At 48.4% G+C, this 13355-nt stretch overlaps 1 protein-coding gene across 1 annotated transcript; it reads right to left on the reverse strand.

The window, feature by feature from the left end:
- Positions 1-10735: 10735 nt before the first annotated feature.
- LOC146342190 (uncharacterized) lies at positions 10736-12767 on the reverse strand. Its single transcript, XM_084807779.1, has one exon. It carries the CDS (start codon positions 12698-12700, stop codon positions 10736-10738), a length of 1965 nt encoding a protein of 654 aa, XP_084663905.1. The 5' UTR covers positions 12701-12767.
- Between the last annotated feature and the right edge of the window lie 588 nt (positions 12768-13355).

Raw genomic sequence — 13355 nt, forward strand, 5'->3', positions numbered from 1 at the left:
TCAGATTTGGGGCATTGCTAGGCACTTAAAAGATTTCGGGTACAAACTGCATAAAAGTTGCATATGTTTATTTATATCTATATGTGCAAATTTAGAAATAATTACTAAGATTTATTTAGATTTCACAGAAGGCAAAGCCAGCCAATTAATGTCTCATCCAAACCATCTCAAACAAAATGAATTCTTCAGTTAATTTGCCCCTGAGCCAGATCATCCCAAACCAATGAAAAAAAAGATTTTTTCTAAGCGTAATTGCCATGCAGGGGGAATATTAGTTTGAGAGGTGTTGTAGCATTTGGGAAGAGGAGAGTTAACCCTCCCCTTCCCAGATGCAGCCCCCCTCCCCCAGACAACTGCCTCCCACATGGCAAGTTAGCAATGAAAATATCCATCCATTGGCACCAATGAACACTCAAGGCTCTGCGGAATAGAATCTGGGCTCTGGGAAACAGATTCAGGGCCTTAGCCCCATGTGCCCAGGCCTAGCAAGGCCTCTGACAAGGCTGATTCTTTGTAAAATCTGAAGAAGCTGCTCCTTGACAAGCTAGACCACACTGGAATGGCCTTCCATAGATTTTGTTGTGATCATGGGTGCTTCCAAATGGAGGCCTTCTAGACCACCAGTCAGAAGGCACTATGCAGCTGTTGTGTCTTTTCCTCCGTATAGGGCGCAATCCTATACATGTTTAGACTGCAACAAGTCCTACAACTCCCACCAATCCCCAGCCAGCACTCTAATGGATCATTTTTCTGGTAAGAAAAAAGGAGGGGTGGTGGGAAAACACAGCAGGGTTACAACCTGAAGAAATCTTTGTCTGACCCCTTGCATGACTAGGGTGTTGTGAACAGGTACCTTATAAGCCAGCAGTGAGGAACATCTTTCAGCTGGAGGGTCGAATTTCATTTCAGAGAAGCTCTTGGGGACCACATTCCTGTGGTGGGCGGGGCCAATGTGAAAAGGGGCAGGGCCAAAAGAACCAGCATAGTTTAAGTTAAAGCTCTCCTACTAGTAATTATGCCTTAAGAGAGTAGGCATGTCAACATTTCAGAATGGCGAAAAAACTGTACCAACACCAAGAAATCACCAAATGATTGGTGGTTGGGGGAAAGCGGGTGGAGCCAGGGGAAGGGGTGCGGCCATGTGGGGAACCCCAGGTTGTCCAGATTTGGCTCCTAGGCCTGAGGTTCCCTACTCCTGTTATAGGTAAATAAGTATCACTGTCTGCTTTAGCAGATCTAGGAGACAGAAGGCAGAGATATGGCAGAGAAAGTGTAAAGCATCCCTCAGTTTCCCATCTCCAGGGGACTCACCACCACCACAAAAGCCTACTGAATAGCCACCTCTTCCTCCGCCATCTTTCCTGCAAGCAAAGATTAAGATCCTAAGTGGGAAACAAAAACAGGGAGAGGATCTGGAAGCCATGACACAAGTAGAGTTACAATTCAAAATCTAGAGGCAAAGAGTGTGTACTTACACAGCCTTTGTAAAAAGCAAGGATGCAAAAAGTGCTCAAAACTGCATTTCTGAAAATTATGACTCACAATCATATCATCTTTGTGCAGCTAGTTCCTATGATTTTGGAATATATGGTAGTTGGTAAATCTTCACCTGTGGTTTGGTATACTGTGTTTACAGAAGTCAGTTTCTAAAGAATTAGGGGCACAAAATAATATGCTGCTTTCTCATGTGAAATCCTCATCTTAAATCCTAGCTACGTGGAGACTGGCTGAGGTGGTTAGAGAAAGTGCTTCTGCACATGCCCAGAGACCCTGCCAAGACTTAATTTGTCCCTGAAAAATGGGGTTTGGCCCTAGTAAGCCCAGGATTCCTGCAAGTTCTGTATCATGCTAAGGCTCCAAGGGCTGTGATCAGAAAGAAGCCTTTTGAGTAGAATTATATATTTTAAGGACATTTAAAAAATCCATACTGCAATAATATATCAGGCCAACTCGCAAGAGTCTTGGACTAGGAGATGGGAGATCCGGGTTCTAGTCCCCATTCGGCCATGAAAGCTCACTGGGTGACTTTGGGCCAGTCACAGACTCTCAGCCCAACCCACCTCACAGGGTTGTTGTTGTGAGGATAAAATGGAGAGGAGGAGGATAATGTAAGCCGCCTTGGGTTCCTTGCGAGAGGAAGAAAGGCGGGGTATAAATGCAATAAATAAATAAATAAATAAATTTGAGTTCTTCAGGACTCGGTAAACAAAGGAAAAAAGAAGGGTGGGGGGAAGAAAGCGGGGAGAAGCTGATGTTCAGGCCTTGGAGTCTGCATTTGTTTACAGTCACCTTTTTGGATGATGTTTTAATAATCTTCTGGCTTGTTTTAAAGGATTGTTCGTTTCTGCTTTTATTCTGTTGCGATTTGATTGACTGTGTTGTAGTTTTAAATTACACATAGCATTTTATGGCCCTGATGGGCAGAAAAACGATTTAAAGATACTTTTAATAAACAAACAAACACAACTTTGCGGCCAGCTGAGTCAGGAACAGGAGTGGGAGGAAGGAAGAGGGGCCACAGAGAGATACCCCACCTTTAAAAGATGTGAAGTGGTGCTATGACTGTTTTGAACGCTAGGGGCTCCCTCATTCTGGTTTTATGAAGAGTTCCTCATCCTCTCTCTTCTTTCATCCTCTTTCTGGGAAATGAAATGTGTTGTCATATTCAGTTGGATAAGAGCAATAGGAGTGGAAAAGGGGAGGAAATAAGTGCAGAAACAAGCCAGCTCCGTCGCATAGCATCAGTGGTCATTTAACGCAGCTCTGGACAACTTGCACAATCTTGCTTCCTTTCATTAGCAAGGAGTTTGCTTGCTGCCAGCGGAGGCTGGAGGCTCGGATTTTGGTGGGGCTATGGATACATTCTGGATTTCAGTCAGAACCAGCCAGAACTCTAAAGGAGCTATCCAAAGTGTTGACCCTATCACCAAAATGGGTTTAGAACATTGGTAGCTCCATTAAAGTTCTGGCTGGTTCTGACTGAAACCCAGAATGGATGCATGGCCCTATCAAAATCCGAGCCACCAGCCTCCACTGCCCCTTTACTCTTTTAATTCATCTCTTGGTCATTCTTTCCCCAGCCTGCGAACCAAAACTCAGCTATCCTTCAAAATTTGAAATGGTATTGTCCATCCCAAAAAATGCATACAAAAATGCATATATTCGGGGAAATAATATCCTAAAATGCATTATATTACATAGATTCCTTGGAAAAAAAAACTGTATTGTAGGCAAATATGTATACAAATATGCACGTCTTTAAAGAAATATAGACAAAAAATGCTTTTGAATGTTCATGTGAACTTTAAAAAAAATTGCCAACAGTTCAGGAAAACCAAACTTAAGGCTGGAGAACTTCTCAAAGTTTAAGGCAAACTGAAGACTAGAAAAAAAAATGAGAAAACGAGAGAAACAGAAATTGACAGATTTGGCCTTCTTGACTTAACGACTGAACAACAAGTGGGAATGTAGTTCAGTAGAATGGTGCAAAGGCTTTCTTCTGTCTAAACATGCATAGGGTTGCACCCTTGATTTATATGGCAAATTGCTGGGCACAGCACAGTTGGTTGTTTTGGATTGCTTCACATTACTGGGATTGTATTTAGTGTTTATAGCAGGGGTGCAGAACCTGAGGCCTGGGGATCAAATCCAGCCTTCAAGAGGTCCCTGTCTGGCCCTCCTGTGTTCTCCAGGTGGCCCTGCCTATGCTGCTATTTTTGGCCCCACCCCTTTTGCCTTCAGCCCCACCCACCACTGGAATGCAACCCCTGAGAGCCCCTATGAAATGGAACACAGCCCTCAGGCTGAAAGAGGTCCTGCACTCCTGATTTATAGGTTTTTAACAGAATTGCCTGCTTTCCATTTTTTTTTAATGTCTAGAAATTAAAAGATCAGAATTTAACTTGGTTTGGTTATAATAGGTAGTGTTTCCTAATTTCTTGAATTTTGACCTTGGTAGTGTGCTTACACTGCGGTGTTTGTTTTCTTTTTAAATAGCAAAATATTAAAATAACGATAAAAATTATGAAGGGTTGTGATGAGGAAAAAACACACCACAGATGTAGGTTGGACCAGAAAGGAACCCTCTGCTCTCTGTGATCAAGGTGGTCCTACACACATACAATTTACACACGTACAAACTGCATATGGGACAATAACCACAAATGTAGTGGGTACCAGTTGTGTGATACTTTGCAATTGTTTGATAATATTTTCAGCGGCGGCTGGTGGTTCAGATGTCAGTAGAACAATGAATCTGCTCCGGGTTTCACTCAGAACCAGCCAGAACTCTAAAGAACCCTGTTTTGGGTATAGGGTTCAGAACCTTGGATAGCTCCTTTAGAGTTCTGGCTGATTCTGACTGAAACCCAGAGTAGATTTATAGCCCCACTGAAATTGGAGCCACCAGCCTCCACTGCTAAATTCCTATGGCCAGCTGGGATTGGTTGGATTCCGGATCAATCTGGACAAAACATTTCCAACTTAAAAAAAAAAATCATGTGGCATCGATACTGCACCAGCTGCACTGGTTGCCTGTGCATTTTCAAGCCCAATTTAAAGTGCTGGTGTTAGCCTTTAAAGCCTTAGATGATTTGGACCCAAGCAACTGGAAGGAGCGTCTTCACCTGTACCAGCCTGCCCATACTCTGAAGTCATCAAAAGGAGCCCTTCTCACTGCCAAGGGCAGTTAGGCTGGTGAATACAAGGGGAAGAGCCTTCTCAATCGTGGCTCCACAACTCTGGAATCGACTTCTGTCAGGGGTTTGTCAGGTCCCATCTTTTCAGGTCTTCAGGAAAGCTCTGAAGACCCATCTGTTTTTGCTGGTCTTCCCTTAAGTCCGCCCTCTTGGTTTTTATTGGTAAGTTGGTTTTTACTGGTTTTAGGTGGCAATCTCTGTTTATTGAATATGCTTTTATGGATTTTTTAAAAATTGCACCCACATTGTGTGGTTTTTATCTTGTATGCCACCTTGAGAGGGTTCCATCATTAAAGGCGCCCTATAAATAATTTTAGATAATTACACTCTTAGTATGTGCAGTTTCACATTTGAAACTCAGTTAAATAATAGCACCCTCATGACTACAGGAATACAATGGTGTTTGCTTCTGCTGCTGCCCTGATTCGCATTTACTTGGGACTAAGCACCATTTTGTTGTAGAAAAGGACAATATATTCTTAAAGATGCATAAAGTATAACGATGAGCATCTGTAGCCATGTACATGCTCTGCTGGCCACCTCCTAACTATAAAATGTTTTAAAATATAAGACGAAAATATGCTCTGGTGACCAGCATCAACCCTGGTGGGCCCAAGCTAGGCCTTTTTGTTACTGCCCCATCACCTGCCACTCTCTGGTTGGTCATGTAGGGGGGGGGCCCTGGGTTGTGGCATCTGGACCTTGGCTCCAAGGTCCAACCCTAGATGCACCACTGGAAGAGAGCACAGGCAGAGGGTAGCAAAAAGAGTTTGGCTTACAGCAGGGGCGCAGAACCCCAGGCCTGGGGGGCCAAATCTGGCCTTCCTGGAGTCCAAATTCAGCCCTGTGGGGTTTCCCAGATGGCCATGCCCTCTTCCTCTGGCTCCACCCCCTTTCCCACAATGACCGATTGTTTGGTGGTTTCCCAGCATTCATGCAGTTTCCCTCCTTTCTAAAAGGCTGAAATGGCTCTCCTAAGTAGGGATGTCTGTCACAGGGAAAACCAGCCCTTTTTAGGCTCACTGGATTTCCATGACGCCCCCGACTCAGCTTGCATTTGTGAGCTGAGCCACAGGTTTTCCCAGAAATCTGGGAACTTTGTTGGTTTCTAATTTTTATTTATGTAAATAGACATTTGTGCAAATTGCACCTGAAATTTGCACAAATGTCTGTTTAAATAAATAAAAACACAGAAAATCTGCCAGCTGGCCTGACTGGAGCCAAGTTGGTCCAGCTGGCAAAAGTTGAAACGGAGTCCAGGGGGCCGAGACGACAAAAGCTCCACCCCCCCCAACCCGGATTGCTCGGACATCCCTACTCCTAAAGCTCACTTACTGGCAGTCAGAGCTTCAAGCTAAAATACGCTGGTATTGTGGGTATTTTTGCACTGCCCCTTTTCCCTTCAGCCCCGCCCTCCATTGGAATGCAGCCCCCAAGAGCTTTTCCAAAATGGCATTCAGCCCTCAAGCTGAAACAGGTTCTGCACCCCTGGACTGAAACCTAGCATCCTGGGAGCTCCCCGCCCCCAGCTTGCTAGTTAAGCTGGAGGCCTTGAACCCTGGGCAGGTCTCTTTGGGCCCTCAAATGTAAACACAGTCTGTTCCCATGCATTTTCAAGACTAAACATGCTATCTGATAGTGCCAACATTTGGGGGTTTGCGCTACGATGCAGTGGCTAGGTGGAGGTCGCCTTTTTGCGTAGTCTATGGCTGGCTCTGGATGATGGGAGTTGCAGTCCAACACATCTGTAGGGCACCAAGTTGGGGAAGCCTTGCTCAGCCAGTTTTCGTGAGTCCCTCAGGGTCTTCTCAGCTGGTGGCCTAGTTTGATGGGATACTTCAGCACACTGTGGGGCTGGCGGTTCACCAGGTGGCGCTGCGGAGGCCAGCAGGGCGCTGCAGAGCTGCGGTAATATTCGTGAGGAGAATGTGCAATGTCAATTGGGCATGATATTAAAGCACAAGCCTACCCAGGCATAATTACTTTTCCCTCGTCTTCGTTTGTCACATTTGCCACCCTGCCAATTACTCTCAAATTGGTAATGCAGGGAAATGAACAAAGTCTGCCATGCCACTGGGCATAAAGATGCAAAAAGAAATAAATAATGACAGCCCTTCATCCCAAAGAACATTAACGTGGCATGCAGAACACCGGAATTACCTGATCTAACCTCTCTTCATGTGGTTTATGTTGAATAAAATTAGCTTGCAGGAGGCTTGTGTCAGGGCTCCTGGGTCCTCTGCGGTGGAAACTGGTGCTAGTGTTGTGGGTTTTATGGGGGAGAAGACTTGGGCCTGGTTTAGGGACCTAAACAAAGACATTCTTCCCATATTATGCATATCACAGAGACCTCATTATGAGTCTTAGAACAGGATGGGATAGGGCACTATTGCAGGATGGCTGTTGCATTCCCCCCACCACCTCGACCAAACCCCACCGCTGCTGCCTGCACTTCCAAGAGTGCTGTACTTCCTACCTTGTGCTCAAAATTGGCTCAGAGCTAATTAAGGGTGCAACCCTATGCATGTTTAGACGGAAAAAAGCCCTACAACAGCCAGCATTCCCAGCCAGCCACGCTCCTTACATGGTTTCGTCTGAACTTGATTGAAAGGTATTGGGAATCCCCCCCCCCCCCGTTGATTCCAGATCTTAAGGGGGGATCTTGGGTTCACTATAGGTCATAGGTCAAAAATGGCTCAAGAGGCATTTTGCTGTATAAGGAGCAATCTTGTGATCTGACCTGGTAATCATGGGATGCACACAATGTAATCATCTTGGTGAACTGCCCTCATCTACCACAAGGATCTCACACTAATTGGTGTTCCTCACTGGTAGAACAAGTATGAGCTGTTTAAAAGCACTGCACCAAAATGATACTGTGTGTGTGTATGTTCACATTTTTAAAAAGCATCAAATAAATATATTTCCAGCACTGTGTTTATCATCAAGAAAGGCTCTAGTCCAGGGGTCCCCTAGACTATGGCACCCGCAGGAACCTCCAACAGCATCCATGATGCTCTCCACTCCCTTCCCCCTTCACACATTTATTTTTAATTTTAAAATCCTGAAAAATGTTAGGGCGCCGGGTTCTCCTTCCTGTTCCTGAACCTGCTGCTGATCAGCAGTTCAGCAGGCAGGAACAGAAGGAAAGAGTTGCTTGCTGGCCCCATCCGATCTTCTTCCATCCCCACAGGCCTTTCCCCTTTCCTCTCTTTCTCTGTCTCCACTCCCAGCCTCTAGCCTGGCTATTTCTCTCTACCCAGCCTCTTTCCTCACCATTTCCCTCCCTGTTCCTAGGCCAGATCTACACCTCATGTCATATTGATATGATTCCATCATGGTAACACTATATCCCTCTTGCACATTTCTACCTCCTAGTGCACACAGTGACATCTGCTGTAGTATTTTGGATAATATGGAAGAAAAAGTGGGGAATGATTCTAGAAAAGCAGTATATGGAATTTGTATATAACTGCATTTCAATACTGATAAAAAGCACTGATGTAGATCTATCCCTAGCCGCCTTCTTTCTCTCCCTTCCTAGCTCCTAGCCTTGCTCTTTCTCTCCCACTCCTTTATCTTGCTGTTTCTCTCCACTCCCAGCTTCCAGCCTTGGCACTTCTCTCTCCAGCACCACTTTTGACTAGCCAGGCCCCCACAGCAGCCATTATGTGACTAGCTACATTCTGGTAGAGCATCTGCTTTGCATATAGAAGGTCCCTGGTTCAATCCCTGGCATCTCCAAGTTGGGCTGGAAAAATTCCTGCCTGAAACCCTGGAGAGGTCTGCCAGTCAGTGTTGACAATAGTGGGCTAGATGGACCAAGGGTCTGACTCGGTATAAGGCAGGTTCCTATGTTCCATGGGGGGCACTTTGTGGTGGTGCCCACAGCAGTTTCTCCAATTCCCAAATGTGCCCACAGGCCCCAAAAGGTCGAGGACCCCTGCTCTAGTCCTTATGGCTGTGGCATGGTATATGTGGGCAGAAGGGTCAGAAAACAAGAAGGGAACCAAGAAAGGAACCAAGAAGGGAACCAAGAACCAAGATCTTAGAATGCTCAAGGAACGAGCTTCAGTGACCGGCACACATGTACAGGCACACACTCTTTTGTTCTCTGCCTTGCTACTGTTCCCTTCCCATCTCACACCTGCTGGGTTTCTAACTCCAGTCTCCATGTGGCCACATTCCAGTGATGGGCAGAGCCAAGGGCAAAACAGGTGGGGCCAAAGTGACCCAAATACGAGCATATCTTAACTTAAAGCTCTGACTGCCAGGAACGAAAGCCTTAAGAGAGGTATTTCAACCTTTTGGAGTAGGGGGAAAAACTGTACAAAAGCTGGGAAACCACCCCAACATTGGTTGGGGAAAAGGGGGGGAGCGAAGGGGCATGTCCTTCAGGAGACCCTGCCGCTGGGGGCCAGATTGGGATCTGGAGAGCTAGATCTGGCCCCTGGGCCTGAGGTTTTGCACCCCTGCCCCACATCCTTTGAATGCCCAGACTGAGTGAAGCCTAATAAATAGTGCAGAATGGGGAAAGAAGCACATCTGCCCAGTTTATTCTGTTTGCAGAGTCCGGCTTTCCCATATTAGTTTGGCTAGTGTGGAATATGGGGAGACTGAATGCCAGTGGATGCTGGTGGCTCCGATGTCAGTGGGTCTGTGAATCTGCTCTGGGTTTCATCAGAACTCTGAAGGAGCATAGCTCCTTTAGAGTTCTGACTGGTTCTGAAGCCACCAGCCTCCACTGCTCAAAGCACACACAGACAATCCTTTTGTGAATGCCCTGTACACAAATGTCTAACCATCTTGCCTCTGTCTTTACCATCTAAGTCTCTGCTCTTGCTATCAACATCTGCATACCACACCGGCTCTGAGCCTTCTGCGCCCTCTTCCTAAACCTCAGCAGCTCCCCAGTGCCCCCTCTCAGGCCCAGCAGTCAACCTGTATCTGAGCTGCACCCAGGGCCAGCTCCAGGTTTGAGTGGGTCCTGGACTCATTGTCCTGTAGTGGGCCTCCTCCTCTGTCAGTGAGCCCTGACAGGCTACCCTGGCTGTGGGGGCAGCGCTCCAAGCAGCACTGGGCAGCTGGGTCTTACCACCCCTTTCATTTCCCACAATGCCCCAGAGGGATGCTGGGTCAGGGGCATTGTGGGAAATATAAAGAGAGGCTACATCCCAGGGAGAATGAGGCCTAGGACAGGAATGCTGAGAGTTGTTCTGGAGTCAAGGGTTGGCATGGTGAGGCACCTGCAGAGGGCTCACACCTCAGTGGTGGCCCGCTGCCAACAGTCCCCTGGAGTTGTTCCTCCTCTTCACCATTGCAGCCTGGTTGTTCACTTGCCTCTCATTCTGGCCCAGGCAATGGTGGGGGCGAGAAGGCGGAGGAGCAGATGCCGCTGCCTACTTGCTCCCTGGCTCTCCGCCTGTCAAGCAAGCAAGTGGTAGCAATGATGAGAAAGATGAGGAGGAGCAAGAGAAGCTGGTTGCAGTGATGGTGAGAAAGCAGACTCAGGGAGGAAGGGGCCCAGTGAGGGCATCTTGCCCAAGGGCCCTCAGAGGCTTAGAACTGGTACGGGCCATTCTACAAGTTAACTAGGATGAAGCCTCAGAATTCTGGGCTATACCACGTCAGGTGGCACATAGGGACTCACCTGACTGAATGCTCCTCCATACCAAGAATTAATAACACAAATGTTCTAGCAGATAGAAAATTAAGATGTCGGGGAAAAACAAGGATAGGCCAAACCTTTCGTGTTGTCATCTAGGTTTCTGTTGAGAGCGATATTTATTTTTTTGTATGAGCCTTTCCCAACCTTTGGGCCCCAGATGTTGTTGGGCTACAACTCCCAGCATTTCTGACTATTGATCATTTCAGCTGGGGATGCTGGGAGGTGTGGTACAACAACATCAGGACACCCATGGAGAGGAACATTCATTCAGGTGAGCTTGACCTGCCATCTGAAGGGACAGAGCTCAGACTGGGGACTTAAGGCTGAGTAGGCCTCACCCCGCCATCGCTTCCACCTTCCCCACTCCTCCTCACAGCCCATTAGCGTTGCTCCCCTCATTGCCACCTTCTACATCCCCCCTGAACATCCGTCCTTCAGGCTCTATATCCTCAGCACACACTTCTTCCCGCCTTTCCTTGTCGTCCTCGCCACACATCTTGCGGCACCTCCTGTTCCAGCAGAACCGCAGGTTAAAGTAGCCACTGCAGGCTATGATGAAAAGGATGGAGGTGAATGCCAGCCCCCATAGCGCCACCCGTTTTTCAGCCCTCCCTTTCAATGTGCATTCGACAGATTGGGGGCAGTTCCCAGCTCCTGGGGAGCACAGCCATGTGCGCCCCAAAAGCTTGGGCATCTGGAGTATAATAATGGTACAGATGAAGCAGATCTCAGTAGCTAGGAGTAGCGCCACCCAGATGTCAAAGAGGGGCACACCGCAGATCTTCATGATGGACATTTTGGCTTCCTCTTGTGGCCCCGCCGAACTTTCTCTGTGTCTGTGACTCTCACTGGTGGGCTCTGCGCGACAGCAGGGCTCGCATTGGGGTTCACACTGGGGGGCCACATTGTGACATGGGTCACATGTCTCAGCATGTGTACAGGCTGCGTCACCATGGCAACATAATGTCAGTCCAGGGGCCACACTAGGTCCGGCCATGACATCCTTCCCGCCAATGGGCCTGCAGTTGGAAGCCGTGGGCATCCACGGTTGGGTGCATATGTTGCTTCCGAAGCTCAAGTCAGCCTTGCTACTGACATCAAAAGCCACATGGCGTTTGGTGTGCATCTTACTGCCCTGGACCGGCCTGCGTTTGATGGCCATATTTGCCTGGTCATCCATCCTAGGGTGGAGAGCACTACGGCCCATGCTGCCTTCGGTGACTGTCCTGCATTTGGTTTCCATGCTGTATCTTCTACCTTCACAGTATCTGGGGGGCATCTTACTTTGGCCAGTGCATCTTGTACAGGGGCCCATCATGTACACATTGTCAGTAGATTCACCAGCTCCACACTCTTCAGGGTCCGTGTATCTTTGGAGGAAGGCCTCATTGCATTTGTCAACTGGCCAACACTGGGGGGGCATTTTGCCTTTATAAGGGGAGCTGCTAATGGGAACAGGGGAACACCTGGTGGGCACACTGTACTGCTCTGTTTCACTGCAATAGGGTCCAGCGTTGGTTTGCCTCGTATGACTTTGGAAGGGAGACATTCCATATTGATCTGTCTCACAAGAATGTGTGGTCGTCTTGGTTGGCCTGATGTCTGGCGGGCATACACTCGTGTTGTGCTGAGCCATGCCATAGCAGTCGTTGGGCATTTCAGTTTGGCCCATGTGCTCAGGGTGAGTGGGCATGCCGTACCCTCCAACTTCGCATGGACCAAAGCCCACACCAGTGCCATATCCTCCAGCCATGGGGGCCACACGTGTCCCATCCCAATCACGCCAGTCATGCCAATCATCCCAATCAGCATAGTGTCGATGGTGAGGGTGGTGGTGATGGGTTGATCGGTGAGGTTGGTGGCGATAGCTTCTTGGGAGGCCACGATGCCCAACCATGTAGATGGTAGATATGTCAGCACTGCTTCCATGGGGTGCTGTTTCAACAATAGCTAAGCCTTTGTCTTTATCCTCTTTCTCGTTCTCTCTCTCTTTCTTCTCTTTCTTTCTCCGGGGGCTGGTGAGCCTCATCAGCCCTATAAGGAGGAGCAACACGATGAACACCAGCCCCCATGTGGCGGCCACAGAGATCGGGAAGTATTGGTTGTGGCACAGGGCCCTGCAGAAGTCCCGCGCCCTCTCGTTGATGTCCTCGGCCCAACTGCAGGTGACGTCCTCCTTCATCGCGTCCCAGGGGCCATTGGAGAAGAAGATGGCCACAATGCGGAGGCCCAGCAGGAAGTACCATGGTCCAACGCCCTTGCAGTCGAGTGCACCCGAGAGGGAGGACAGCAGTGGTCGAAAGATGTGGATAAGACCCGAAAGGATGATGGACATCTGTGGGCAACGGCAGAAAAAGAGAGGTTAGGTCTAAGCGAAAACCTGAACATGAAGCTGCTCAGGGCCAACGTCAGGGTTTGGCATAGCTGGGCGCCTGCTGAGGCCTTCTCCACAGCAGAAGCACCGGTGACAGTGGCAAGGAGGGGTACTCCCTCAGGGGGGCCCACTGACAGCATTTTGCCCAAGCCTCTCCCCCACCCCCAGACCTGTTCAGCATGCCTTGTGAGACGAGCCAAACTTGGCTGCGGTACGGAGGGGAAAGGGGCAGCATGATCTTCTCGAGCCTCGGGGCTGACCCAAGCCATTTTGCTGCCTGAGACAAAAGAACAAGAAGACACTCCCTCCCATTCCAGGTCCAAAAACTGACTGGACTGGCAGATGATTCTCTCATCAGCACTCCACCACACCTGAAGGCAGCAAACTAGGTTACAGGACGCAAAGCAGGTCAAGTAGTACACATCTTTCTCCTCCAACACCTTGCTGCCACGTCCCAGCTTCTGCAGCCTGAGGCAACCACCTCACTCTGCCTAATGGTAGGGCTGGCCCTGTCGTACCTCCAGCGTGCCCTTACCCGCAGGCAGGCCATTGGCAATCCCTGAGCTTGCCTGGTTAGAAATACTTCCAGCTCACACCTGAGTAGTTTAGCTTCTGC

The sequence above is a fragment of the Heloderma suspectum genome, chromosome 6, assembly GCF_057233095.1.
Source record: "Heloderma suspectum isolate Gila_16-S chromosome 6, 16-S_ref, whole genome shotgun sequence".
In the NCBI taxonomy this organism is placed as follows: domain Eukaryota; kingdom Metazoa; phylum Chordata; class Lepidosauria; order Squamata; family Helodermatidae; genus Heloderma; species Heloderma suspectum.